At 37.1% G+C, this 27,775-nt stretch overlaps 1 protein-coding gene across 2 annotated transcripts in view; it reads right to left on the bottom strand.

The window, feature by feature from the left end:
• The window catches only part of ZNF385D (zinc finger protein 385D), a 426,763-nt gene that overhangs the window by 52,176 nt on the left and 346,812 nt on the right, over positions 1–27,775 (bottom strand). For both annotated transcript variants that reach the window (XM_074151119.1, XM_074151120.1), the window contains one exon: positions 17,092–17,254. In XM_074151119.1, coding sequence (XP_074007220.1) covers positions 17,092–17,254 — 163 coding nt within the window. The remainder of the gene's footprint in view (positions 1–17,091; positions 17,255–27,775) is intronic.

The raw sequence follows: 27,775 nt of genomic DNA, 5'->3' as shown, positions 1-27,775 counted from the left end.
TGATCTATCAAATGGTGCTGCTGAAGCTTACTTACACTAGTCATACTCTAGCTCGAAGAGAGATAATGTACTAACCCTTCTCCAAACCATTGCCCTTGCCCCGCATCTGCTGGTGTAAGAAGGAACTAGCAACTAGGAAGCATGTGCAGGAAAAGCATGACAAGGTTGTTTGGCTAGATCTGCCCCGTTTCAAGCTCCCTGTGTATTGCCATAAACAGCTGCTGCTATTTCCTTATACTTGAAAGCAGGAAAAAAAGTAAGCATCTTTCCCTACTGGGAAATGTTGGTTTATTAAGGGCAACTACTACAAGCAAATTGACTAGATGGCTGAAGTGCGTAATCTGTTGATGCAACTTTCAGATGGATCTGCTAAGACGATGCTGGAAACTTGCAGCTATTAAACCAGCAGAGCAGAAAATGAACCAGAAATAGTAAAATGTAGCAAGCGAAGGGATTAAAACTGCATGGCAGCTGTCTCAGGACTCCTCTGATAAGGTGGATGAACTAAAGAGTTCCTTTGAGTGCTCTAATGTAAGAAAATGGCTATTTGCAAGCATAAATGAGATAATTTGAAAAGTGAGATAAAAAAGTCCAATTTTTAAAATTTGCATTCTCTGTAATACTTAGCTGGAAACATGGGCTACTAGAAGTACTACCTATGCTTTGATCAGTGCAAACCCATTGGATTGAATAAGTAGATCCTCCCAAATCTCCTAAAATGCTTATTATAGGTCTTAAAATTAATCAGAGATGGAACAAGGAAGACGAAAGAGTACTAAATTCCAATTGAAGGAAGTAGGAAGAATGCTTGAAAGTATACAACTTGGGAATTAATCACAGAATCACAGAATTGTCAGAGTTGAAAGGGACCTCTAGAGATCATCTAGTCCAACTCCCCTGCTAAAGCTGGATTTCCTATAGCACATTCCTCAGGACTGCATCAAAGTGTGTCTTGAAAATCTCTAGAGAAGAGAGATTTAGTTCTCATTTAATTTGAATTCTAGTAATGACAGAAAACGAAAATACTAAAGCAGGTATAATAATAGAAAGAAATTAGTCTTCCTGAGAAATAACACACCTTTAATTATCTGGAGTCAATTTTGTGACATAATTAACAACACTGAGACAGGGTATAGGCAGCTTTGCACCATAAAGCCTTTGTCTATCCAGAAAAATCTATACCAGCAATTATAATTTTCTAGGGTTTTATTTAATCAAGCACTATTCACTTTTCCAGTTCTGTACAAAGCACAGAAAGATAAAATATTATGGCCTAGGTAGGACATACTTCAAGAATCAATTCTTGAGCTTTCAAAATGCATATTGTTTGACGGAAGTAAAATGAATTGGTCTTGTGTTTAAATTTAAGTACATAAAGGACTTCATTACAGAACGCCTCAAATGTATAATACACAAGATTTGCAGTCTCCAGGCAGCAAAGACTTGTTTTCTGGGAGGAGTCAGGAAGACAAATTATATAGTTGCAGCCAGAAAAAAAAAACATATGTCCACAGTTTTCTCTGACATACAACAGAGCATTGCCCAGAGGACTTCCGTTATTAATTCCTGAGTCAAACCTAATAGCTTTGGTCAAATTATTATGAGAATCCCTCATGAGATTTTGTGCATGGTACAATCCCTCTCCGTGTTTAAAATGTTTTGTCTTGATTGTGGAATGAAGCTAACTATTTTCTGCTTGTAGTCTTTGCAAGACCTCCCAAGTACTAGGAGTTGTTTTCCTATTAGATTGTTGTTTTCATGCAAATTTTTATAGACTGAAATCAAAATACTGCTACTTACTTTGATAAAGTTAATACTGAAGTTGAATGCATCTATCTCATTAGGTCTTTCACTATTAAACCATTCTTAAATAGTTGTATCAGATCTTCCCTAAGTTTCCACTCAATTTGATTTATATTCTTTGGAAAACAATAGATAACATAGTTCATTTACAGTAATAAAAGAAACTAAAATCTTTACATTCCTTCATTATCCTCAAAAAAAGGCTTTTTCACAAGGCTTTTTGGAAACATCACTACACCAGTGATTCCTGTATAGCTGATATTCAACCACATACTCCCAGGTTACCTTCATCCTTACATGAAGTCCCCCAACTTTTCAATAAATTCTTTATTGTTCTTTTCTGAGAACAATACATCCTATGGTATTAAAAGCATTTGATTCACTGAATTTCCAGCTCATCTTTATTACTTGCCCAGAACTCCAGTTTTTGTGCCACTTGCAATTTGTAATGAATTTTTAATTACATGCAGGTAAGATGATGTAAGATTAGACTGGAGTTAAGACTTTATTCCAAGAGGAATTCACTGGAGTATTTTGACACCAACTTGTACCTCATGATTGCATCCCAAGGCCTATATTTAGCAGGCTTAAATCCACTTTAGGTGTTCCACATTCATTCTATATCATTCCAGTACCTTAGATAATTTTTAATCTCTGCACATTCTAGAAGTGTGCAAACACAAAGCATCAGCATGCTTATCCTTTATCAATCAATTATGTAACCTCATAAAAACAATTTTCGGTAAGAAAGTCTAACTTTCTATCAATTGATACTCATTGTCATTGTATAACTGATCTCATTTACTTAAGTCCCATTAGCTCTTGCTTTATTTTTCCCAAGACTGGTGTCAGATGATAGATCTATAAATATTTGATTCATCCTGTTACCTTTTGTGAATACGGACACAACGTGAACTTTCTTCTAGTCTTCTAGATTTTCTACAGTGTTTACAATATACAGAAAACCAAAACAGTTTATCCAGAAAGCTCTTTATCTGCTTCTTTTAAAATTTTCATATGCAACTTTTCCTGATCTGTTGTCTAATTCTGTACTTGTGGTTAAATACGCTTAAAGTTACCGTTAGCATGGAAAGCATTTAAACATCAACATTATCATCAAGTTTACATAAGTAAGTGTTCTGGTTTAACCCCAGCCAACAGATAGGACTATGCAGCCACTCGTGCAGTTCTCCCCCTTCCCTCCAGAATGGCAGGAAGAAGAGGGAGAAAAGGAGGGGAAAGGGAAAGGAAAAAAAAATTGTGGGTTGAGGTGAAGACAGTTTAACAGAACAATAACAGAAAAAGAAAATAACAATAATAATACAAGTCACTCTCACCACCCAGTGAATTGGTACCTTCCCAAGCAGTGATCCTGGATTCCCCCCAGCACCTCGGCCAACCCCCATTTATATACTGAGCATGACACCTATGGTACAGAATATTCCATTGGCCATTCCATTGCTCTGTTTATGCTCCTTCTCAGTTTCTATGGGAAGATGAAAAGTATAAACATCTCTTATCAACAACTAAAACAATATAACAATAGGTATTATTGACATTCCTTTTACAGCAATCACTAGAAAGAAAATTAACTCTTTCCCAGCTGAAACCAGGACAGTATCCACTGCTTATTCTATACCATTTACATCATTCCCAGGCCTTACACTTTTAATTGTCACCACCACTTTTCCTGTCTTTGAGATATATTGTATGTATATATATATACACAGAAACAGATATCTTAGAATCATAGAACGGTTTGGGTTGGAAGGGACCTTAAAGATCATCGAGTTCCAAAGCCCCTGCCATGGGCAGGGACACCTCCCACTAGAGCAGGTTGCTCAAAGCCCCATCCAGCCTGGCCTTGAACACGTCCAGGGATGGGGCATCCACAACTTCCCTGGGCAACCCGTTCCAGTGCTTCACCACCCTCACAGTAAAGAATTTCTTCCTAATATCCAATCTAAATCTCCCCTCTTCCAATTTAAAACCATTACCCCTTGTCCTGTCACTAATCTCTTGACAAAAAGTCCCTCTCCGGCTCTCCTGTAGGCTCCCTTCAGATATTGGAAGGCTGCTATGAGGTCTCCCCGGAGCCTTTTCTTCTCCAGGCTGAACAACCCCAGCTCTCTCAGCCTGTCTTCATAGGGGAGGTGCTCCATCCCTCTGATCATCTTCGTGGCCCTCCGCTGGACCCGTTCCAACAGGTCCAAGTCCTTCCTGTGTTGAGGACTCCAAAGCTAGACACAGTATTCCAGGTGGGGTCTCACGAGCTCAGAGTAGAGGGCCTGCTGGCCACACTTCTCTTGATGCAGCCCAGGATGCGGTTGGCTTTCTGGGCTGCCAGTGCACATTGCCAGCTCATGCTGAGCTTCTCATCCACCAACACGCCCAAGTCCTTCTTGTCAGGGCTGCTCTCTAGCAATTCTCCGCCCAACCTGTATTTTGCCTGGGATTGCCATGTCCCAGGTGCAGGACCCTGCACTTGGCCTGGTTGAACTTCATGCGGTTGAAGTTCATTCCCTTAGTCTGTGGGCTATCCCTCTAAAATATCTGTTGAGTTCATTCAGTCCATAACTTTGGGCTCCAGTTGTCATAGCAGTATTTCAGGGCAGGAGAGATGGTGTGTGTTGAATTGTGGCATGCTGCATCTGGAGCTTGCAGCTGATGTATCTGGCATGGTCCTTGCCCACAGTCTGTAGGTTGAAGATGTCAATCTCAAGAAAGCTGCTGGGTGCCAGTCGCTGAAGCCAATTTTGGTTCCATCACTGTTGCGCTTTGCTCAGTTTCACCAAAGTTCACTCTTCATTAATTTGGGTGATTCTTACTGTAATACTATTGATATAGCGTATAGCAACCATAGTAGTGATGACATATAGTGGTAAATTAGTAATTAACATCATACAGTTTAATTCATTGGCTGTTCTCACCCAAAACTGGGGTATGTTTCCAGCCATCCAGTGGTTGCTTCTACCATTGCAAGCACATGGTGCTTGCCTTTTTGGGTTGATGGGACTGTGATATAATCAATTTGCCAGGCTTCCCCATATTTATATTTGAGCCACCGTCCGCCATACCAGAGAAGTTTTAACCGCTTGGCCTGCTAAATCGAAGCACACGTTTCACATTCATTAATAACCTGTGCGATAGCATCCAGGGTCAAGTCCACCCCTCAATCACAAGCCCATCTATATGTTGCATCTCTTCTTTGATGGCCTGAGGTATAAATAATTCACCCTTATGTTGCCAGTCCAGGTCTACTCGAGCCACTTCAATCTTTGCAGCATGATTCACCTCCTGGTTGTTTTGATGTTCTTCAGTGGACCAACTCTTGGGTACATGGGCATGTACGTGATGTACTTTTACAACCAGATTCTCTATCTGGGAAGTAATATCTTGCCATGATGGGGTGGCCCAGATAGGTTTGCCTCTGTGCTGCCAGTTGCTCTGCTTCCATAGCTATAACCACCCCCACGGAGCATTTACCACCATCCATGAATCAGTATAAAGTACTGGCCGTTTTTCTCATTCAGCAATATCTAAAGCCAGCTGGATGGCTTTCAAAATGCTTTCAAACTGTGTCCTTCAGTGGCTTCTGCAATGCATCATATAGGACTCCACACAGCAGCCTTCCACTTCCGATGTTTTCCTACAATCCATCAGGATCCATCAGTGAACAAGGAATATTTCTTCTCATTCTCTGGTAGTTTATTATATGGTGGGGCCTCTTCAGCACATGTCTTCTCCTCCTCGGGTGATATTTTGAAATCTTTGCCTTCTGACCAGTCAATTACCACTTCCAAGATTCCTGGGCAACTAGGATTTCTTATTCAAGCTCATTGCATGATCAGTGAGATCCACTTACTGTACATAGTGTCACTTGCATAATGTATAGAGTGGACACTCCTACCACTCCAGAAATAGATGGGTTCTGCACCTTTATAGCTTGATGGCATTAGGGTACACTGTGCACTGGTGTCTACCGGAGCCTTATACTCGTTGGGGTCTGATGTGCCAGCCCATTGAATCCACACAGTCCAGTAAACCCAGTAGTCCCTTTCTGCCACCTCCTCCAGAGGCAGGGCCCCTCTAGTTCCAGATGTAGTATCCAGCATCAATGAATGTGTTTGTGTGGCTAAAGTGGGTTTGAATCCCACCCTTGTTATTCAATTCTTGGAAATACAAATTGGAAGTTCTTTCAAGAGGATCAGACACCCTTCTACTTTTTGTGGAGAACTGCCCATTGGAAAGGCACTTTTCCTGGAGGGATCCCATTTTGTGATTGTTCTTTCTTGCAACTTATGTACCCATGCTTGTAGAATCGAGGTAGATTGTCCATCTCAATTCCTCATGTTCTCTCTGTGGTCATGAAGGTAAAACCACAGAGTGCCTCATGGTGTGTACCCTTTGTCTCCTCTCTCTTGAGCAGAAAAATAGTTATGCCTAATAGCTGAGACACAGGTCTGTACAGGTGGAGAGTAAGACCTATCCTCTTTGAGTTGCTGGAACTCCCGGAACAGGTATTTGAACAGGCTTTGCTGAGATGCAAGCCTGTAGGGAAGTAGGAAGACTTTCTGTGTATTGTCAGAGTTGGCCAGCCACTGCATCCACCTTTGGTGCCTCTTCGTCTCCGCAGTTCGTTGTTGCCAATGAGCTGATGTATGATGATAATGTGCTCTGTAGAAACCAGTACGCTGGTTTTTACCCTTCTCAAATCAATCAGACACAGTTCCTTGGTTCCTGTTATTCTTAAAAGCATCTTTTTATTTCCCTTTATGAGCCTATATTTTTTCTTGTATCCATTTGTTTCCTATAACAATATTCTGTAGTTCTTAATTTCTGATTTACATAAATTGTTCTAGCTCCTTTGATATTATTTCCACTATGGACATGCCATAAAATAAGAGTTTTAATACTGCGAGACTGCTATTTGATGTATCACGGTGGAGTACAGAATGCACAAAGATGAAATGAGAAATACGCAATGATTCTTCAAGGTGTTTGAAACACTATATGGATTTTGAGAATAAGAGACTCATAATACACCTATTCTGAAGCTATAGGTGTGTCCTGCCAGAATTACCTATAAGCAAGCCATTCAGTACATGGAAAACTACATTAAGTCTAAAAAGCACAGAGTTCGGGTGCATGAGGACCAACCACATGTTTATTTCCCTCCTCAAACAGATATTGCAGTCACAGCTTTGCTTTGTCTCAAGATAACTTGATGTTTGCTGGTGCTGAAGACACCTTACTAAGCATAAGCTTAGCTTAGGCTTATTCATATGATTTGCAAGTGAAGTGTCCGCAAACCTTAAAACAACCAGATGTTAGATGAATTTTTGTATTTTGCCATAGGATGTGGAATACCAAATAGAAGACAGACTAAATATCACTGTTGCAAAATAAAATTGTTCTTAATATTCTTACAGTAGTTTCGAATACTACTCAGTTTTGGCTTATTTCTGAAAACACCTACTATATGTGCATCGGATAGTCTGTTTCTAGAAATAATGATTTCTGCTGTGCTGAGTTCTTGGAACATGAATGGCCAATGAAATGGACTGGGTAAAGCAGATTCCCCTGTGTTTATTAATGCAACTGTTCCAGCTCTGGTTGTCTTTAGATCACTCTGAATGGTGCTATAAGGGCATCGTATAGCAATGGCTCCAAACATTTTCCACAGTCCGTTTACTCATATTCTTAACCACACTCCCATCCTTTCTTGGTTTAGGTACAGCAAGAATATAACATGAACAACAGAAGAAAATAATCTAAGCAAGCTCTAAAGCATCTTTGGAGATGACATCACCTTTGCCTTAGAAATGTCCCACAAAAACCAACCCAGTCCTCAAACAAATAAAAAACAACTACTTCCTATTTCTATGTTGCTCAGCCAATATGATGTCAGCTTGAAAAAACATGGATCACTTAAATGAAGACCTACCTACTCTTCTGTTGCCCTGAAAGTAGAGCTCATTTGAAAAATTCCAGACTCACAAAAACTGACCACTTAATTGATAGCATGGGATCAAGAAGTTTCTGCTCCATTCCAAAATAAACAACTATGCAATAGTAACAGGCTTCTGAATCTGATGTTTTACAATAAAAACTCGAAAGAATATCTAGGACTCCAATAGCATAATTTTTTTGAAATCCCAACAGCTAGAACTGTAGAGCGTTCAGACGCGTCCTAATAGCTAGTGTCAATGCCATTCCCAACATAAAAACAAAGCACACCATGACAAATGAGTCATTAGGCAGATACATGCTACGGTGCTTGATCCAGCTTTTAGTGCATTACTGATGAATAACTGATAAACAGAAGATTACCCCCAAGATTTCTAGTAGATACAATTATGGGCATGCAGCAATCATGCTGACATTTCCCTGAGATACTATGAAAGACCCTATTTAATATTTCTATACAAAAAGATTTTCAGACCTACAAACAATACCACTGTTAGAACTGGACTTTCATACTGATTCAATAGGCTGATACAGATGTTGTGATTGACAGAAGTTTCTATCTGCAGGATTATTCAAGCATAAAATTGTTGCCAAGGCAATCCCAATCAAAAGCAGCTGGGTCCACAGAAAACACATGGTGTTCATAAGACGAAGCTCTCAGCGTACGTAGATGCAAGCAAAGAAGGATTTTATTGCACATTCATGATCAACTGCGGCACACATAAATTACTGTAATTTTTATATCGCCACTTAGCTACACTCTGAAAGAAAGAAAAAGCCCTAGTTCTACATAGAGATCAAAAGAGGAGCTATTGTCTTCCAAATTACCATCGAGCTCTAATGCAAAATTGGTACAACAGTCTGTGGAATGCTGATAACATTTTGTGCTGCAGTTAGCTACAGATTGTCTGAAGTAAGGAAAAGTCAAAGCATAGGTGATTTAAAGTGAAAGATGTTGTAGCACAGTTAAATTTTAATGGTTTGGGCTGAATTTTCCAAGCATGTGATTAAGAGAACTGATAGCTGTGTATCAGTAATTTCCAATTCCCAAGCAAATGATAAGAGAATCAGAAAATAATAATATCTCTTTCAGACTATAGTTTCTTTTAAAGATTTTTCATTCAAATAAAATCAAAAAAAGAAAAAGTTGAACTTTCAGAACTGGGTAACTAGGAAGTGGACCATGAAGTCCTATAGCTGTCTCTGAAATACATCTGTGTTGTGCTAATCACCAAGCACTTACTACTCATTTATTATTTCACACTTGCAACTTTGGAATGCTCCACTCAAAATATCTCAAAAAAGTTAACATGAAGTAAAAATCCTTATAAATTCAACCTTCGAGGTCATTGTTCTGTTTTGATGTGTACTAAAACATTGACTTGTAAAGGAAATCAATTTCCATTCAGGATGTCACAAGCCTAAACCCAGAATTAGTCTGCTAATTCTGCTGTGCCCTAAGCAAAGCTGAAATGATCTGAAGAAATAACTTGCCAAAACAAAAGCACATTTTATGATATAATAAAGCATATGGAAACAAAACAACAGCTAAGTTATACAAACAGATTGCACTGAATTTTCTTCTTAGATTAAACATCCTTAATATAATAATTACATATAAAAGGATATCCACAGCCTAAGCTGTACCAGCAAATTGCACACTGGGTTTACACAGTAAATTGTTTCTACATCCACCAGCAGATTTTCAATAGTATTAAATATTATTTTGAATTTTAAATACAGTTGACATTTGCATCATTACTAGAAATAGAATTTCTTTTAGGTAAAAAAGATTACAAGAAAATCTGCTGTCTAGAAAAATGCTAATAAATAAGCAGTGGCACTTTTAATTAAATATATATTAATGTCATAAATACAGCAGCATCTCTTCCCCAGCTTTCCTTAGTGGTTACAGTGTTTTGCCATTAAGAACAAAGGGTTAAACAGATAACTTGAAGAGTAAATGATAAAATAGGGTAGCTACACCAAGCAACACCAGAAATAATGCAATAATTCTTAATATATAGAAGCTCTCATAAACCTTAAAGCCTAGCCATTACCAAAACGTATGTTTATAATAGAAAAAGAAAATAAGCTCAAAAGCTGAAGGGAGATAAAATGAAAGTGGAAATAAACGGAAAGTGGAGACAAGAGGAAACTGATTTTCATTTTCAAATGGGAGTTCCTTTCCATTACAGGTTCTGGAGCTGAACCAGGAACTGCACAAATACATTTATACACAGAGCTAATGTACACATGGCTTTGACTATCTAAGTGATAAAAGAAAGCAAGCACGGTATGCTAATCCATTATATTGGAGAAAACAACAGTTAATTACCTGTCTTGAACAGAGAAAGGCAAACAAACATGCAGAAACATATTCATATCAATATATTCAAACAATATTTCTTCATATTTTTAAATGAAACTGCTGTAGTATAGTACTACTCAATTATATGTTGTCCTTCTATAAAGATACATGTGACCAAGTTTTCATTTGAGCACTACATTTGAAAACTTCCTACAATTTCAAGCAGAAGCTTTGAATCTTAAATAAAGGAACACATATTGACTAATAGCAAAGAGTCTCTTGACTCCTTACTAGAGACCTGAAAGAGACAGTATGTTCTAACAGGATGTGTTCACTAGGACACTTACGGTTGAATGTAATATGAGAAAGATGAAGTTAGTATTTTAATGCTTAAGCATACATACTCCAGCAGTCTACCTTTATTAGGCAATAATTTTCTTTCCATGTCTAAAAAATTAGATGAGAAAAAGGCTCATGTTTTAAAAAAACCAAACACAAAAAAAATCAAGAAACTCTCTTCTAATCAGTGGGAAATTAAAATTGCTGTTCAAAAGCATATTAAAATTTTTACTTGACAGACAGAAATAATGTCATTTATTACATGATCATGCAGAATTAACTAAAACAACTCAGACTTTCAACACTGAGCATCAAATTCTTACAGAGCAATTAATGATTCAGTTAAAAAGAATCAAAATCTGTGGGGAAAAAAAAGGACACAGTGAAGGAAAGGGCAATTTCCTCACTGAGGTTGGAATTTGTCTCAGCATTTTTTATACTTTTTCTCAGGTCTTCACCATTTATCTGGTTTATTAGACGTTTACTTTAGAATAAGATGAATTGTGCCTAGACTTCATTGACATGATTTCCTCTCACACTAAGGAGAACCCACTGCAATTAGCATCAATATGTATGTCTATAGTTTGTCAAGGAAATTCCACCTAAGCTCTCCATGGCTATTACATTTAATAACCTCTGTCCTTCTCTCCGTATATTCAATAAATCAAAAAGTACAGATGAATAGTCTAAGCAGTTCATTAGATTTAGTTTTGTTAAAACACCCCTTGCATTTGAAGCCAAGTTCTCCCTCTCAGTAATGGCATAAGACATGCTGCATACTGTGCAACACTTTATTGCCACTCCCTACATATCTACAGACCAACTTCAGCTCCAGTGTAAGCTGACGTTAAGGCGACAGATCTGCGTTAGCTTCTACTCCCAGTACCTGTAGACTGTTGACTCATCCCACAAAAGCAGTTAAAGGTTGCAATGTTGACAAAATGCACTATGGAATTATTAGAAAAGGAACAATACACAAAGGCAACACAGTATATATAACAGGGCATGAAGTACACTTAAAAAGAATAAAACAGCTCTGAAAATAAGAACTCTGAATTTTTCACATATTTCAACAGAAAGAAACAATTGAAAATGCAAGAGAGCGAGCTTTGCACTTCAATCAGGTCCCATCGATGATATTTTTTAATTTTAATTGCATGTAAAATACATTTTATAACGGTAATGCATGTTACACAAATTCAATGTGATTTCCCTAGTGGGAAACTAATGCAAACATATTAAAGCCATGCATTAGCAGAATTTAGAGATTTGGATAAGTTTTACTCATTTCTATTTTAGTTCTTTGAGCTTATTGTTATTTTTTTCTTACAGTTTCTTAGTTCTCATTTTTACAAAAAGACACAAAAGATAATAGAAAAAATGCTGGATGAACTGCCAGGCTTAAAGGGTTGTGGTCACCAACACAAAGTTGGAGTCCTCCAGGAACTAATATTGGTGCCATTGTTGATTAAAGACTCCATTAGCGACCTGGACAATGGGGCAGAGTGCACCTTCAGCAAATTTGCTGATGATAAAAAACTGGGAGGAGTGCCTGGTACACCAGATGGGTGTGTTGCCATTCAGAGGGACCTGGACAGGCTGGAGAAATGGGACAACAAGAGTCCCTTGAAGTTCAGTGAAGGGAAATGCCAAAGTCACACAACTGGGAAGCAATAACCCCACACACCAGACTGGGGCTGGAGGCTGACCGTCTGGAAAGCAGCTTCGTGGAGAAGGACCTGGGATCCTGGTGGACGGCACTTGAAACATAAGCCAGCGGTGCGTGTAAATACCTGATGGGGTCAGGGTCAGGGAGTAAAAAAGACAGAGCCAGAGACTCTTTTCAGTGATGCCCAGTGACAATACACAAAAGCTACAAACTGAATTACAGGAGATCGGACTTAAATACAAGAAAAACCTCTTTATTCTTCTTTACTCTGAAGGTGATCAAACACTAGAATGGGTTGCCCAGCAAAAAGTTTTGAAGATATTCAAAACTTAACTGAAAAAGATACTGAGCATCCTGCTCTAGCTGACTTTGTTCTGGTCTGTAGAGGTGACTGTCTCAATGTCCGGATGTCCTTTTTGAGGTCCCTTCACAGAACCTCAAAAACTCTGCAATCCTGTGGTATTTGTGGCAGCCAAACTCCAACATATCTCCCTGAACCGCTCAATTTCATGCCATCTTCCTTTCTTCCTACTTCAAAGTTTACCCTGACTTACCACATTATTTCCAATTTCTTTCTCCTTCCTGCCTTCCTTTTTTATGCTCAAGACCTTGCTAGACTGACCACTCTCTCCCACTCCACCTGCTCTACATTCCAGAATTTTCCTAGCTGGACCGCAATTGCTATTTCAGGTGTGAGCTTCATCTGCTGACCAGAAATATTCTCAGTTCTAAGATAACAAGAAAAAGGAAAAAAAAATTGACTGGAAAAGTGGAAAGGGGTAGGTTCAACTAAAATTTTCCCACAAATAAGATTTTTCATACGTGCCAGTGAAAGAAAAATAAGAGAATTTGTGTTTTCTCTCACGCTGTTACCCACACATACATTCAGTATCTGAAAAAAACCCTCCTTTTCCTTTGAATCCATCCTTAAGTGTTTTCATTTCTTGTGATGCCTTTATCACTTGAACATGTTTGTGCTACTGCTCATTTAAAACACCTGCCTATTACATTAACAGTGTCTGTCTCCCTAAGTTGTCTCTCATCTTACATGTAGACTGTAAGCTCTTTAGGACAGGTGCCAACATTTTGTTCTCTGACAGCACAGGGGTCTCTTAGCTGTTAAGACTACTAATGATAGATGATCTTGCCTGTACCTTGGCCCAGATACACACTTTTTCTGTTCATCACATTCTTCTCCGTTTTTAAGAGCTGTTCATTGCATTTAAGTACATAGGAATTAAGACATAGTGTATAACATTCAAAAGCAACATTAAAGACTTTCCTGTAGTGATGGCTCCCAGTGACGTGTTTTTCCCCCTTGGAAAGATCTATTCCTTCCTCTCTGTTGATAACAAATGATCTAACTCATGCTGAATTCTCTGCCGAATAAATAAATAAAGAAAAATAGCCCAAATGTTCAAGACCTAATTCGTGATAATGTGGTCATCGAGAGTCCTTTTTAACTTCAAATAGCTTTGGAAAGATCAATATTTAGACATATGTAACAACTATAGGGATATCATTTTACATGGATATAATCTTGGACACTTACTCTAGGTTCAAAAATCTAAATGCAGGATAATGACTTTACCTGACAGGACATATAGTTAGGATGAGAGCACACAGTCTATCTAAATATATTCTGAAAGGTGTTCCTAAAGTATCTGTCCTTACAGCCAAACTGAAGGTGTGAAGCATCTTTATCAGGAAAATATATGTTGGCAGAAAGGAGGGGCGTTGTTTAAAGCTATCAATAATGCTAAACAACTTTATGCCAGGTAAGATGTATGCATATGCATTGAAAATATGAATTTTTATTGTCACTCTTGAATTGGAGAATTAAGAAATATTGCAATTGGTCTTGTATGCTGCCATAAAGTGGGCTTGTCTTTGGAATGGTCACGCTTTCTGTTTTTCTGTCCTGAGTGACTACAGGTATCACATAATAAATGGTAAATATAAATGAAAGAAGGTTGTTCAATAATAGAATTGGTAACAAAGTTCCCACATGTTGAGAATGGCATTGTCCATTATGTGACTGCCAACACAACTCTTCATGCTAATTCATTTCCCCAAAGATTTCTCAAGTTCAAGCCTTCTAATAATTCTAAAAGTTTCTTTAAAGGGGTAATAAAAAATTGTGATTTTCACAGAATGAGCAAAATGACCCCATATTTTATATATTCTCCTTAACAGCTAGTTTAACCACTAGGAATAATTTATGAAAGATTTTAAGGAGTCTGCTTACATTGTGGGTTGCACAGTCTCCATTATTTATTGCAATAACACATTCTGGCACCACATCTAACAAAATAGTTCCAGAATAAGCAGCATAACAAATTGCTGCTTTAGCTCTTGAATCAGTTCGTATACTGCGTGGTCTTTTTCATAGTCTTCATTGCATAGCACTGCAGATTTCCTGATGACATTGTTTGCTGGAGCTGCTAAGGGTACACAGAACCAGTGAACTGAAGTCCTGACCAATGTGCTGTGACTGACATGTAATTCACCATTTAACCACTGCTGTACATGATATATTGGAGGTGATATGAACATGACCCTATCCTCAGTGTATTTGGGATCGGGTATTAATCTTCAGCAGAGACCTTTAAAATAATGTAGAAAAAGCTTTTGTTCAGAATGATCACAACTGCAGGGACTTAGTAACAGAAATTATTTCTAGTTATGAAAGATTAATTAATGAATTACATTCATTAGTACAACTGTTCCCTCAGAACTGCATATTACTATCAGAATATTTGACTTTTACAACAATCATTTACAAATGTTTGAACTCACATAGCACAGTGTATTCTGATGTTATTCTAGCTATCAGAAATCATTTTGCCCTTAAAAGTTCTATCAAGCAAACACAAGATACAAAACAACTCGAAAGGAAAGAAAATCCGATTCATGAAATTTTGAACTTGTCATGTTTAACAGAAAATGTCATCCTTTTGGCTACCCAAATTTTTTTTTTTTTTTTTTTTAAAGTCCCACTATGCACACATGCTTGATTCTACAAAGGATGATTTGTACCACGGATGCTATTCTACTGCCAGCCACATTCATGCTGACTTGTAATAACTGCATTTGGATAGAATTGGTTGCCTTTCTTTGAAGGTCATTGGTTGAATAGGGCTCTTGCCACCAGTTGAATATGGTGCTCAGTATTTTGGGAACTTGTCAGATTTTGGGCTGTTTGTCAATTAACATCAATATGTGTCTTTTAGAATGCCATTAAGGTCAGTACTTCTAACATAGAATACATATATGTATACATGTACATACATATATACATACACAAATTCTATAAAATTAATCCAGGGAGTCACAAACAATGTGTAAATCTGAGGAAACTCCTGCAAAGGCCATTGCTTTTGTGTGCAACTAGTTTTCTGATGTTTTTTTACCTATGCTGATATAAAAACTGATTTGTACTACTGACCTTGGATACAAGACAGTTCATATATCTTGCCAGGGATCTAATTCAAAGCCTGATGGAAAGACTCAGACTGGTTTTAAGGCACCTTGGAAAATCCTTCAAACTTACAGCAGCATAAGAAAAAAGCTTTTGAAGCTTCAAAAGATTTCTTTTTTTCTTCAGTTATTTTCTCCAATTACTAGATCACATATTGTAAACAATAAATCAGTCTTTCCATAGAACATCCTCCTTACTGTTCTGAACATGCTAACAGGTAACAGAAGCAGAGACTTTTAAAGGTATTTGTATGTTTAGAAACACATGTATTTTCAGAAATAACTTTCAACATTTCCCATCCTTGTTCCTATTCTCCCATGCTTCATTTCTTTCATCACAGAAACAAACGTACCCAGAATATTTCCTTTTTTTTTGTTGTAACAAACAAAAATATTGTAACAACTGTTTTTTAAAGCAATCTTATTATAATTAGGATATAAATCTCCATCAAAACATATGCAGAGATATAAAGATAGACATAGAGGTATCTGTCTATAAAAAAATATAGTAAAGATGTATCTTAAGGAAAGTACTATACATGTCTGCTTGTTATAGTATAACTGGTTAGTGTGCATCCATTTACAATGCTAAACTTACTGCATCAGAAGTGGTTCCAAATGAGCCGTTTTCAGCATCAGTAGAAAGATCTCTGCTTTTCCACAGATTTGTCTTTTTTTGCCAAGGCTAGGTTTGGCTTGTTTGGGGAAGGGGCGCTGATTATGACTAAATATGCAAACTGTAACCCTTCATACACAAGACCAGTCATATCTAGTGAGATACTAGACTACTCTTCAGTGAACTTACAACTTTCCTTCAAGATTTCCGACACAATAGCCTCATATTTAAAATGCGAACTTAATCAAAACCTGTTGCCTTTACCAAATACTCTCATAGATTTTATTTACAAAGGAGTACCTTTTACCCACACGATAATTTAAAAGATATTATTTAAGTCTGAAGGCTCATTTAAGCAGAATAATTGGCATCAATAGCACTTACCTGATTGTGTGGAGTAGAGGTTATACAGCTATTTTCCAGCTCAGAACCATGCAATAGCCATTTTAAAAAATAATGCAATGTTTGAAATTTATGAAAATTAGGTTTTTACTAACAATGCTTTTGTAAGAGGCTTCTAGACACAAGTAGTGCAATTTGCTATGTTGTTTGAGGTTAAAAGAAATGTGCCAAATGTAATTATTTATAGAGAGACACTGCATATAGACTAAGAGGTTTAGATCAGTTGATATGGAACAGTTTAGCCACCATAAAAATTAATCAAGTCATGAGTCTTGCATTCTGTCCTAAAAGAATGAAGAGCCTCTTTTCACTAAGAGAAATCAGTTACATGACTATCATACTCTCAACCAGCCTATTGAAAGGACTAAAAGAAATCAATATTACACAGAAAGATGGATCGAGCATGAGTCAATGTGGCAAGCACATAACCAAACAACATGGAATTAAACAAGAAAAAAAAAAACCCAAAACAAACGAAACCAACAAAGATTGTCGCTTAACCTGTTTTGTCAGAGCTGGTATTGATGGTATTGGTAGTGATGGAAGTGAAGGTAGTCTTTGCGCTGTCCTTGGTAGTAACAGATTTCTGCTTATTTTTCATGGCTTCCAGTGCTTTGAGCTTCTTGGCATGTTTAGTGCCTTTGTAGTGGGCCGCAGCCTGGCTCTACAAAGGAGAACAAAATGAACCATGCAATCAGGCTCATTTCTAAACTGGCATTCTCTGTATTAATACAAATACAGACTACCTTTCAATAATGGGTACCATTCACATTATCCAAGTAGCGACCAAACAGAAAATTATATTTAGAATGATGCTTGGAAAACAATGGAAAAAATATGCAAGTAACCCCGACTCAATAAATACAGTATATTACTGTATAACAGTATATTACTTTCAGAGCAAAATAAGGTTGTTTTAGTCTACCATGCTACCGTCAGTTTTTCTATCAAGACTTTTTTTGCTTTTGCATAAAAAAATAAATTAATTCTCAGGCAACGTGGAGGAAGGCACTCTCCTCCCAGTTTCTATTTCAAACTAGAGATTTTGTCAAAACTTTTTTCAAAGAACAGTTTACTATTAACAATGGTGTCCAGAACTTCTCAGCAAAGACTGACAGTAAAAACCAAAGGAAAAAAGCCCCAAGCCAAAACCAAAGCCCAAACAAAAGAAAGCAAAACATAAAATACTCTATTCAAAGCCGATCACCAAAGATTTAACTGAATGTGAGGCAGACATGCCATTAGCTGGCTTTCTTATAAAAAAAAAAAAAGATTACTTTTGTCCACCTGCTACAAAAGATAGTGTTTGAAATTCAAAGCCGGGCACATCCTTTCAAAGGAGAAAGCTTGCACAAATCCTGTCACAGTTCCAAATACGTTTTGGCTACTTGATATCGTTAGCTAAAATAGATTTCTATGTGCATTGCTATTAAGATTTATGTATTACACTGAAATTATCTTTATTATTCTAAGAGTTAATACCAACTTTTCTTCATTTAATTTATGTTGCAAATATATTTTAGGAATAGTATTTGAAGTATAAGATTAAAACTTATACAAACCCCACTGGAATTAGTGTGCATATTCAGAGTTTATTTCTTCTCTAATTATTTAAACTGTTATAGAAAAGATAGTCTTCCAGTTAATAAGTTAACAACCTCAAAAAATCCCTATATTTTAACTACTAAACTTCAAACTTTATTGAAAGTTATTACTTTCTTACTTGAAAGAGAAACTATTAAGACTCTGGAAAAATAATTAGCTACTACAAAATTTAGCTACTAGAGAATTGAACAAATGAAAAGCAACTATGCTGGGTCAGCCCAAGGACCCACAAAAGTCAGTATTTTGTTTCTGGCATGAAACAATAGTAGATATTTAGCACATAAAAGAAAGGTAAAGGCTTTCTACTGTGGAATCAGAAGAGGAAAAAACACGTATGTAATTTAGTGGCTACAAACTCAAAGGATAAAAGGGATGAAATGACATAATCACTTGACTCACTAAACCACTCAAGCAGGTAGAAGAATCCTGCATTACCTGGCGTCTGTTAGTCATTAACCCTTTATTTAATGTTATTTAATGTGCTGAATTTTGGGGAGAGAGGAAGTTCCAGTGAACATCATGATAAGAGTGTATATTAATTAATCTTGAAATTTATGACTTTCAGCTTTCATGAAAAGTCATGATTCCTTCCAGATGCCTGAGATTTGAGAAGCTCAAGAAAGAAGTGAAAGATGTTGTCTAAACCAATAGACACATATACGTGTATGTGTATACATGCATAGATACGCACAAATGCATTCGCTCTTGTGGTATATTGAGATGCATCATTCAGTTTGGTTGAAAAGCCAGTTTCTCTACACCTAAAATAATGTAAATATTGTATTAGGTACCCTTATTGAAAGAACACTGGACAGTGAAGTTATTAATTAGAAACAACTTGAACAGAAACAGCACAATCATGCACCTTTTACAATTCCCAACACATAACAACGAGACATACTGTAAGCCAAATACAAACAGTCAAGAGATGTTAATTATTGTTAGACTGAAAGACCAGTGTCAAGTTACGATGATGCATTAAAAACGACATTATACAGTACAACCTTATGTTGCTATCATGTTAACTATTTTTACAGTTTCTAGTCAAATTTAATTATGTCAGCTCCACATTCTGACCGCACTTGTTTTCCCTAACTAATAGTGTCATTCTTCAAATATCAGAAAGGTAGTCAGAACATGATCCTTACTCCTGAATTATGAATGTTGATATTTGTTTGACACACAGCTTAACTTTCTTCACAGAATCGTTGTCAGAGCACCCCAGGTTTATGTCTCCTGGATCCATAGTTCTCTTCCCTCTGAATTCTCACAGCTACAGCTCCACAAACCTCAACTCAAGCAGAGTGTTGGATGCATAAGGAATATACAACGAGGGCCTATGTAGAAAATGGTGACCTTTTCAGTGTTCTGAAATACATGAATGAAATTGCTCCAGAGTAGAAACACATTGCTCAAATTTACAAGTACAATGGCTGCTAAGCAGAGTTGTCCATTACTCACTTCCCACAGAGCACTGCCAGTTTACCCAGCCTTTACTTAAAGTTCTTTACGCCTTTTTTATTTCAAAGTTTAAATCTCCATCCTCTGTGGGGACATGAAGCCATCTGAGCTTGTTTCAATATAACTATAGCTGGCACATGGTTCTATGTGAGAGCTGACAGATTGCTCCTAAGCATTTAACCAGCTCCAAATTAGCTTATGCTGAACTTTATAACTGAACTGGTACCCCCCCCAAAAAAAAAAACCAAAAAAAAAAACAAAAAAAAAAAAACCTCTGTCAATATCTTTCCTTGCAAGAGTAAGATGTAGAAAATGGAAAAATATTCAAAAATATCTTTTTCAGCACAGTAACATAAAATATGGTACCTCACTAAATCATTTCTTGCAGCCGTAACAGAAGTAAAATAATCCTCACTGCTTAAATGGCATTTATTTGTAGCTTATAAAACTTATTACTTAAATGGCATTTACTTGTTAGTTAAATACAAAAATAAGACAGATCATAAAATGTAATTATTCCCAACTTTCATGCAGAATTAAGAAATATTGAGAGAGAGCAGAAGAGTGAAAGACAAGTTAGTCCTACTTTTTGCTGCCAACCATGATGCTTAACTGAGTTACGTGACTGTGAGCCCTTCAGACAAGTGAAAAGGGGTCTCCTTCTGGAATACTTCAGAGTTGAACAGTTTCAAAACCCAAGGTAATACATACATGTTTATATATTACCTTACCACATTGTGCTGAGACAAGTTATAAGCAGAGGTTACAGGTGAAACCCTACATCTAGAGAAGCTGATAGGGATCAAAGGAGAACTTCCCTTTCCATGTTTTGTAAAGGGGTACTGACTTTTATAATTGCTCATCTTGATGGAAGCCATCAAGAGCTTACTATCTTCTTTCATCATAGTTTTCAAGTTTGCTTCTCATATCATAGTTTCTACGCTTGACACATAGAATTAACCCTAGCACCATGAAGACAAGTCATCGTCAGCTAATATGTGACCCAGTCAGTGATGAAGCATGAGAAATATGTCAAATATTGCTGCTGCAACATTACAGTGAACTTTAAGAAACTATATCCATTCTTGAAAAAGATGTCTAACAGGAAAGTAAAAGGTACATTATTACCTCGTATCTGAAGCTGAAAATTCAAGAATCCTTAACTAAATTTTGAGGGCTCTGATCCTGCAAATTACACGTAGACAAACTTTGGTCTATGGGAATTACTTCAAGGAAATGGCAAGATGTCTAAATAGGAAATCACTTTTCAAGGTTATTTGTAATGAAGTCCTGCCTATTTGAGCAGTAGAACTCAGATTAAGCATCTCTTTTGCGAAACAAATAATTTCCTCTTTTACCATGCATCTATCTTGAATAATTAGGGACCTTTCTAATCCTTACATTTTGTAACCTTCCCAAATTGTTAGAATATAAAAAAATGTATTTGCCTATATAAATATTTATTGTATATATATGTTATAAACAGAGAGAAATACACATACCATAAAAGAATAAAAAATTCTATATGCGGGTCTGAGCAGTTAGAAATAACAGCCATAATGTAAAAACTCAGCTGTATTTTCTTTGCTGAAGTGCAATATTGTACCACAATTACCATAAGGACATCATAGTACCAAGCAAATTGCAATATGTAAAATAGGATGAGAAAGATGAAATATTTTAAACAATCCAGACAGTATTCTCTTACAATTGCAGTGATCATATCTCCATGGAAGTCTTCAAAATATGTTTGTCTGCCTGACTAATGTACTTCAGTGAATCATATGTCTTCTCACTTATGTTCTTTAGGCAATGGTCCAACAAAAACATTGTGCTTAATTTGTGCATTAAGACAAAAAAGGGTCTCCTGTTCTCAGAGAGTTTTCAACTTAGCAGCACTGCATCTTCTATCTTTTTCATATCCCTGCTGGTCCACCTCATATTACCAATCTTCTTACAGATTGTTTTCCTGCCTCAGTCATTCCTTCTAGGCAATACCTTCATAATAAAATCCAGCTCAAAGAAAAGAACTTAAAAAAAAAAAAAAAGTGTAGTGAATAGGTTCCACTGATTCTTCCCCACAAAAATAAAGTCTACCTATTCTGCATTATGTCTTTCTCATTTCATAATGCGTTTTGAAAGATGTTCATTGTGGAGAGTGCTGTGCTCCACGCTGTCTCCTGGCCAATTAGTAGCAAGACTGCAGTCTACCTGCAGCCTTAGAAAGCCCCAAACAAGGGTCGATAGTGCTGAAAAGTCCTTTTTGTCTATCTGACATTTCAGTAGATCATGTCATGTCTTTGTTTTTACCAGCTACTAGATGCTACCATCACCTCTGCTGTTATTCCCAGTACAATAGTAGCAATTTGGGCTAATACATCAGCAACCAATGTCAGGATCCTCCGGAGTAAAAAGCTCTGAAAACAAACAAATAATTTTCCTGGTTCAAACTAACACTGTCAGTGAGCCGGGCACACAAGGAAAGCAACAATACACAACTGCATAAGGCAAGAGGGGTTCTGTCCTTGGTGAAGTGAGGGAAATTGCTCATGAGATGCATATGATATGCATCATATTAATCTCTGAGTACAAAATATTTTCCTAAGGTTGGGCTGTCAATAAGTACTTCAAATACAATTTTACAGATGTTCTAAGCACACAAGAAAGTGACAAAAATCAAAAGATCTTTTTGTTTTTGGAACAAGCATCACATTTTTTTCTAATGACTCCAAAGCCTGGCCAGTCAGTTATGACAGCACTGCTCAGGGAAGCAGGATGCAGCTGAGACATCTGTATTCTACCAGGTATGTGCTATTTATGTAACCTGAGCTGATCTCTACAGAACTTCTCCAGTAAGTAAACTGGAGAATTTTACAGAGAGAAAGTCTAACAGCCTTGAGATTCCCAACAGTCAGTTCTCCCTAGGGCAGGGCTTTTACTGTGTCACACCTGATAAAACATCAAGAGGACTATACAGTCTTTTACACTGAGACGTGTTTACTCTATTTAGTAGGTAAGCTTTTATTTGAGGCTATTTTAAATTTTCAAAAATAATTTCTTAGGAGACCTACTGTTTTATTTGCCCAGTGAATACTCACATTAAATTCTGAACTACTCACAAGTCCTATGCTTACTTTCTAGAAGATAGAGGAACTCCATGGACTTCAACAGAGCTTCACAGACTCACAGTGCAAGACACAAACAAGCTAAGTACCTGTGCAAGCCTTTACAGAATATGAGATTAAATGAAGGTATATAATGTAATTTTTAAAGGTGATGTCAACACGATGACATCTTTCATACTGAATAAGAAGAGTATCCTGATTTCTGTCTGATACGTACAAACTCAATCTGCAGTCAATTATAGTGCAGATAAATGTTGCCTGTCGTCATTTCTTCTTTCTGCTAAGCTTACCTTTATCTTCTGAATTGTGTCATTTCAATTTTTTGTCGACTCTATCATCAACACCACTCTGTAATACAGAGCCAGAGATCTAATTACATTATGGACTCAGATGTAACTGTGGTATAAAACACCAACGATGTGTCTAATATGACTTCTTTCAGATATACTCTGAGAAAAGGCTTTTGCCCCCTAGACTATGACTGATTAGTTTGCCCCTTTCCCTAGAGCCAAGCATACAATAACAGAGCAAGTACCAAAAATTACCTTTCTGTAGAAAAGAAAACATTTCTCCATTATTATGGCAGAATAAAATAAACGTCCCAGCATGTTAATTCCCAGGTATTTAATTTTCTCTTTCCATGGAAAGAAAAAGCTTTCTGTTCCCTCTTCTCATTCATAAAGCATTTATTCAATACACTTATGAGTGTACCCTGAGACTCAAGGATCAGAGAGAATGGGTGCTTTTTAAGCTCACTAGCTCCTTTGCATTAACAACACTCCTCCATCCCACTCCCTGTGCTTGGGTTCCTTCCAGAGCCACTTATATAACGGTGAGAGACTGCACCTGGCAAGAGTCTGCATCACATTGTGAGAGATTGGCATCAACCCCCATTCTTATGGTAAAATCATCCATCCTATAGTAAAATAAAATATTTTCATTATGGAAAGGAGAAGCTATTTTACCTTGGTCAGATGCAGAAGGTCAAAATTTCCTACTTAATATCACTTGTCCCATAACACAGTATCTTTAGGACCATGCACCTGCGTGTACTCTAGGCTGCCATTGAGTGTGGCATTACCTTGAACTATGTAAGCAAGCTACAAAAAACTGTCTAGATATAACACACTTTACACTGCATTCCAAGTAGACATATACAGCGTCAAAACAAATATACTGAAGGGAAGATAGCTCAAGTAGTCAGTCTCTTCCCATGCCTGTTTGTGTTTTTTTTTAAAGGACACCAGTACTTCATGCAGCACAACAAAAGTTCATTGCATGCTGAAATTCAGTGAACAAAGTATTTGCTTTACCATCTATTTTATCCTTTTTATTGTTAAGGCAGATCAGTTTTAAACTCATTTTGATAAGGTTATCAAGTTCTGGTCTCTGAAAGTTGTTACGTACGTACTTCCATAGCAATTTTTCTCTTTTGATGGGGACATGAAACATGCTCTTTTGAAAACTGGTATAATCAATGAAATTAACTTTAACATTTAATCTCATCTTTACTGTATTAATTGGTAGCATCATTTATTTTCCCCATGGTAAATCATATTGTAGGCAGAGTATCAAAAGAACATTAAACTTATTTGGGTTTTTTCATTTAGATTAACCAAGTGATTAATCTCAGATTAATTTTAGGAGATAAAAGAAGATTAGCCTATACATACTGCTATGTGCTATGTATATGATAAAATAAACCATGTACTAATTCAGCTTAGTAAATATAACATATATGATTCTAGTTTTGAATTTAGAACTGACATATTTGGAACTGAGCAACTGACATAAACCATTATAATTTTGTAGAAAGGTACCCCAGCTTCCCTCCACTAGCAGTAGATACACCCACTCATCTTTTATTCATGATGTTAATTAACACCTTTTGAATAACATGTCAAGGATAGCAACCCTAAAAGTGGAAGCTCACATACAATCTAACTATGAAACAGCAAAGAAAATAAGATCAATGTGGTTGTTATTTACTTAATAATGAGTTTAATAATGTAAATGTAATTCAATGTTCAGGTTATACACAAACTGTTTACTTAAAAACAACAGATGCTGTTGAATTTACAATAACTGCTTTAAAGACAGTAATTTTCTGAATAGTGTTGAAAAGTTCAGTCTTTTCTGGTGTCATCTGAAAAGGAATGACAGTGGTGGATATGTAGCCAACACCTTTTTGAATCTGTTTGCCAGAGTTCACAACAGCTAATGGGAGTCAAGGGTGTACACATACACCTACCCACCCAGAGCCTCAGTTCACATAGAAACTTTACCCTGACTAAGCACAAAAGACTTGATTCCCTCTGCATCCAGCTTGTGAACTGATAACTAAAGAAAGTTGAGTGAGTGGGTTCAGCGTAGCTCATTTGAGTGTTTTCACCTGGTTTCTGTTGCCAAGGAAACAATTTTTGTCTGTTTACATTTGTAATAGCAATCTCATTTCTCATTGAATTCTCAGTTACAGGTTTTTTGCCTGAATCAAAGCATCAGGGAAGAATAGTGATAAGCGAGACATTGACCAAAACCAAATACTGAACTGAAGCTACAAGAAACTGGTTGCAATTCTATAAACCTTACAGGATACAAGTAGCCTCTCTAAAATCAACACGACATTTTATGTGCTGAAGTGTTATAGGATCAGTGCCTAAAAGATGCTCTATATTTCAGTTTCAGTCACATTGGCTTTTATGTTTATCTCCTTCATTCAAGCACAGGTTATGAAGTTCAAAACTGAACAGCTATATGAAATTGTATGGTGTGCAACACAAAACTGGTCAAACGACACAGGTGTAAGAGCCCTTTCTGATTTTAAAATCTAAGACATGATTTCACCTTTTAGGTTTGTTTGGACAGAGATTATTGAAAGTGAAATTTTCAAATGGTACTGAAATTCAATGCTGGGACCCCAAACTCATTGGAGCAGGCAAATCCCTTCATACCTATTCACAATATTTATTAACTTATTTATTGTTTTTTATTGTTTTTATGCTGTTCTTGCTTTTATTATTGCTCTGTGCTGATTCCCATCATTCTATGGTAACTGTAACTCGAAAGGAAAAAGAACATAAACTTCTCACATCTCAGAATGAAGAATTACAGAGATCTGATATGTGTAAACTACTACAATTAAGTCAGTAACATTTAACAGTTTTCTATCCATGTCCACCAAATGTTGGAATTCTCCTGAAATTATTAAAAAGCACTGTAGTTTAATAAGAGAAGGTTAATTTAACCTTGCAGGCATGGTCTTAACACCTGAAGAAACACTGACAATTCACACAACACTTGTGTGAAATGAAACATTTTTTGTTTCCTTTTTATAAAATTTTAGCCATGGACACTTTAAGACATCACTAACCAAGAAGAGTTATACTATCAGAACTAATGAGGTATTAAAGTACCTCAATGAAAAATGAAGAATATTCAAGATTTCTGTTCCTTCTATCCTTTAAAAATAATTCATTTAACAGTTGTCATTTCCACAAGCAGATGTGCTTGTGAAAATGGCAACAGAACTGGTGCCACAGCCAGGGTTTGGTTTCCTAGATCATGGGACTCGCTTTGAGAAACCTGGTCTACTGGGGCCTGGTGGGGTCCACCTGTCAGAGAAGGGGAAGAAGGTGGAGTTCAAGATCCGTAGGGAAGCAAGGAGGGCACACAGTAAGCTCACTACCCTGGATTTCAGGAGAGCAGACTTGGACCTCTTCAGGGATCAGCTTGGCAGACTACCATGGGATAAAGCTCAGGAGAGAAGAGGGGCCCAAGAAAGCTGGCTAATATTCAAGGACTACCTCCTCCAAGCTCAGGAGTGATGTGTTCCAACAAAGAGGAAGTCAGTCAAAAACACCAGGAAGCCTGCATAGATGAACAAGGAGCTCCTGGACAATCTCAAACAGAAAAAGGAAGCCTACAGAGGGTGGAAGGAAGGACAGGTAGCCTGGGAGGAACACAGAGAAATTGTCCGAGCAGCCAGGAATTATGTTAGGCAAGCTAAAGCCCAGATAGAGTTAAATGTGGCCAGAGACAACAAGGGCAACAAGAAAAGCTTCTATCGGTACATTGGTGACAAAAGGAAGACTAGGGAAAATGTGTGCCCTCTCAGGAAGGAAATGGGAGTCCTAGTCATCTGGGCCATTGACAAGGCTGAGTTACTCAAAACCTTTTTGCCTTGATCTTCACCAGCAAGGGCTCCAGCCAAACCACCCAAGTCACAGAAGGCAAAGGCAGTGACTGGGAGAATGAGGAACTGCCCACTGTAGGAGAAGACCAGGTTCAAGACCACCCAGGGAAGATGAAGGTGCACAAGTCCGTAAGACCTGATGAGGTTCAACTGCAGGTCCTGAGAGAACTGGCGGATGAAGTTGCTAATACACTATCTATCATATTTGAGAAGCTGTGGCAGTTCAGTGAAGTTCCCACTTTGCATGATGGAGGACACCCTAATGAAAACTTCTAACTAAATGAAGACAGAACTCTCACTAAGGAAATCTCCTGGTAGGTTTCTACAGCTGCTGTCATACGTTTGGGGTGTATGGACAGTTTGACTCTAATTTGGGCAAAATGAGCTTCAGGATGTATCCTGGAGTTCAGCTATCACTAAGTACAGGTGAAGCAGCAATATGGGACAGCTATGCTTTTTATAGTCATTTCCTTATGACTTTTAAAACTGAATCCTAAAAAAAATTCTTTAATATAGTATGCATAACACTACTATTAAAATGCATTAACCAGTAAGTGCTTTTTCCCTTGGGTATATATTAACAATTTACTTTTTGCAGACAAGTGCACAAATAAGATTAGCTTTTGCAAATTGCTCCTTATTCTGTTACTGGTAAGTAATTTTTATATTATTGCACTGTAAACAGATGCTGTTTTCCACTACATATTCAGCAGTAATGAGCTAATTCAATGTCTTAAAAATAACAAAAGATCTTCAAGAATGAGCTATTTGCTTCAATAGTCCAAGCTCCATTGAAATCCAT

Source organism: Numenius arquata, chromosome 7 (assembly GCF_964106895.1).
Source record: "Numenius arquata chromosome 7, bNumArq3.hap1.1, whole genome shotgun sequence".
Taxonomy (NCBI): domain Eukaryota; kingdom Metazoa; phylum Chordata; class Aves; order Charadriiformes; family Scolopacidae; genus Numenius; species Numenius arquata.
The sequence above is the reverse complement of the archived record's forward strand: the minus strand, read 5'-3'. Positions and strand labels throughout refer to the sequence as shown.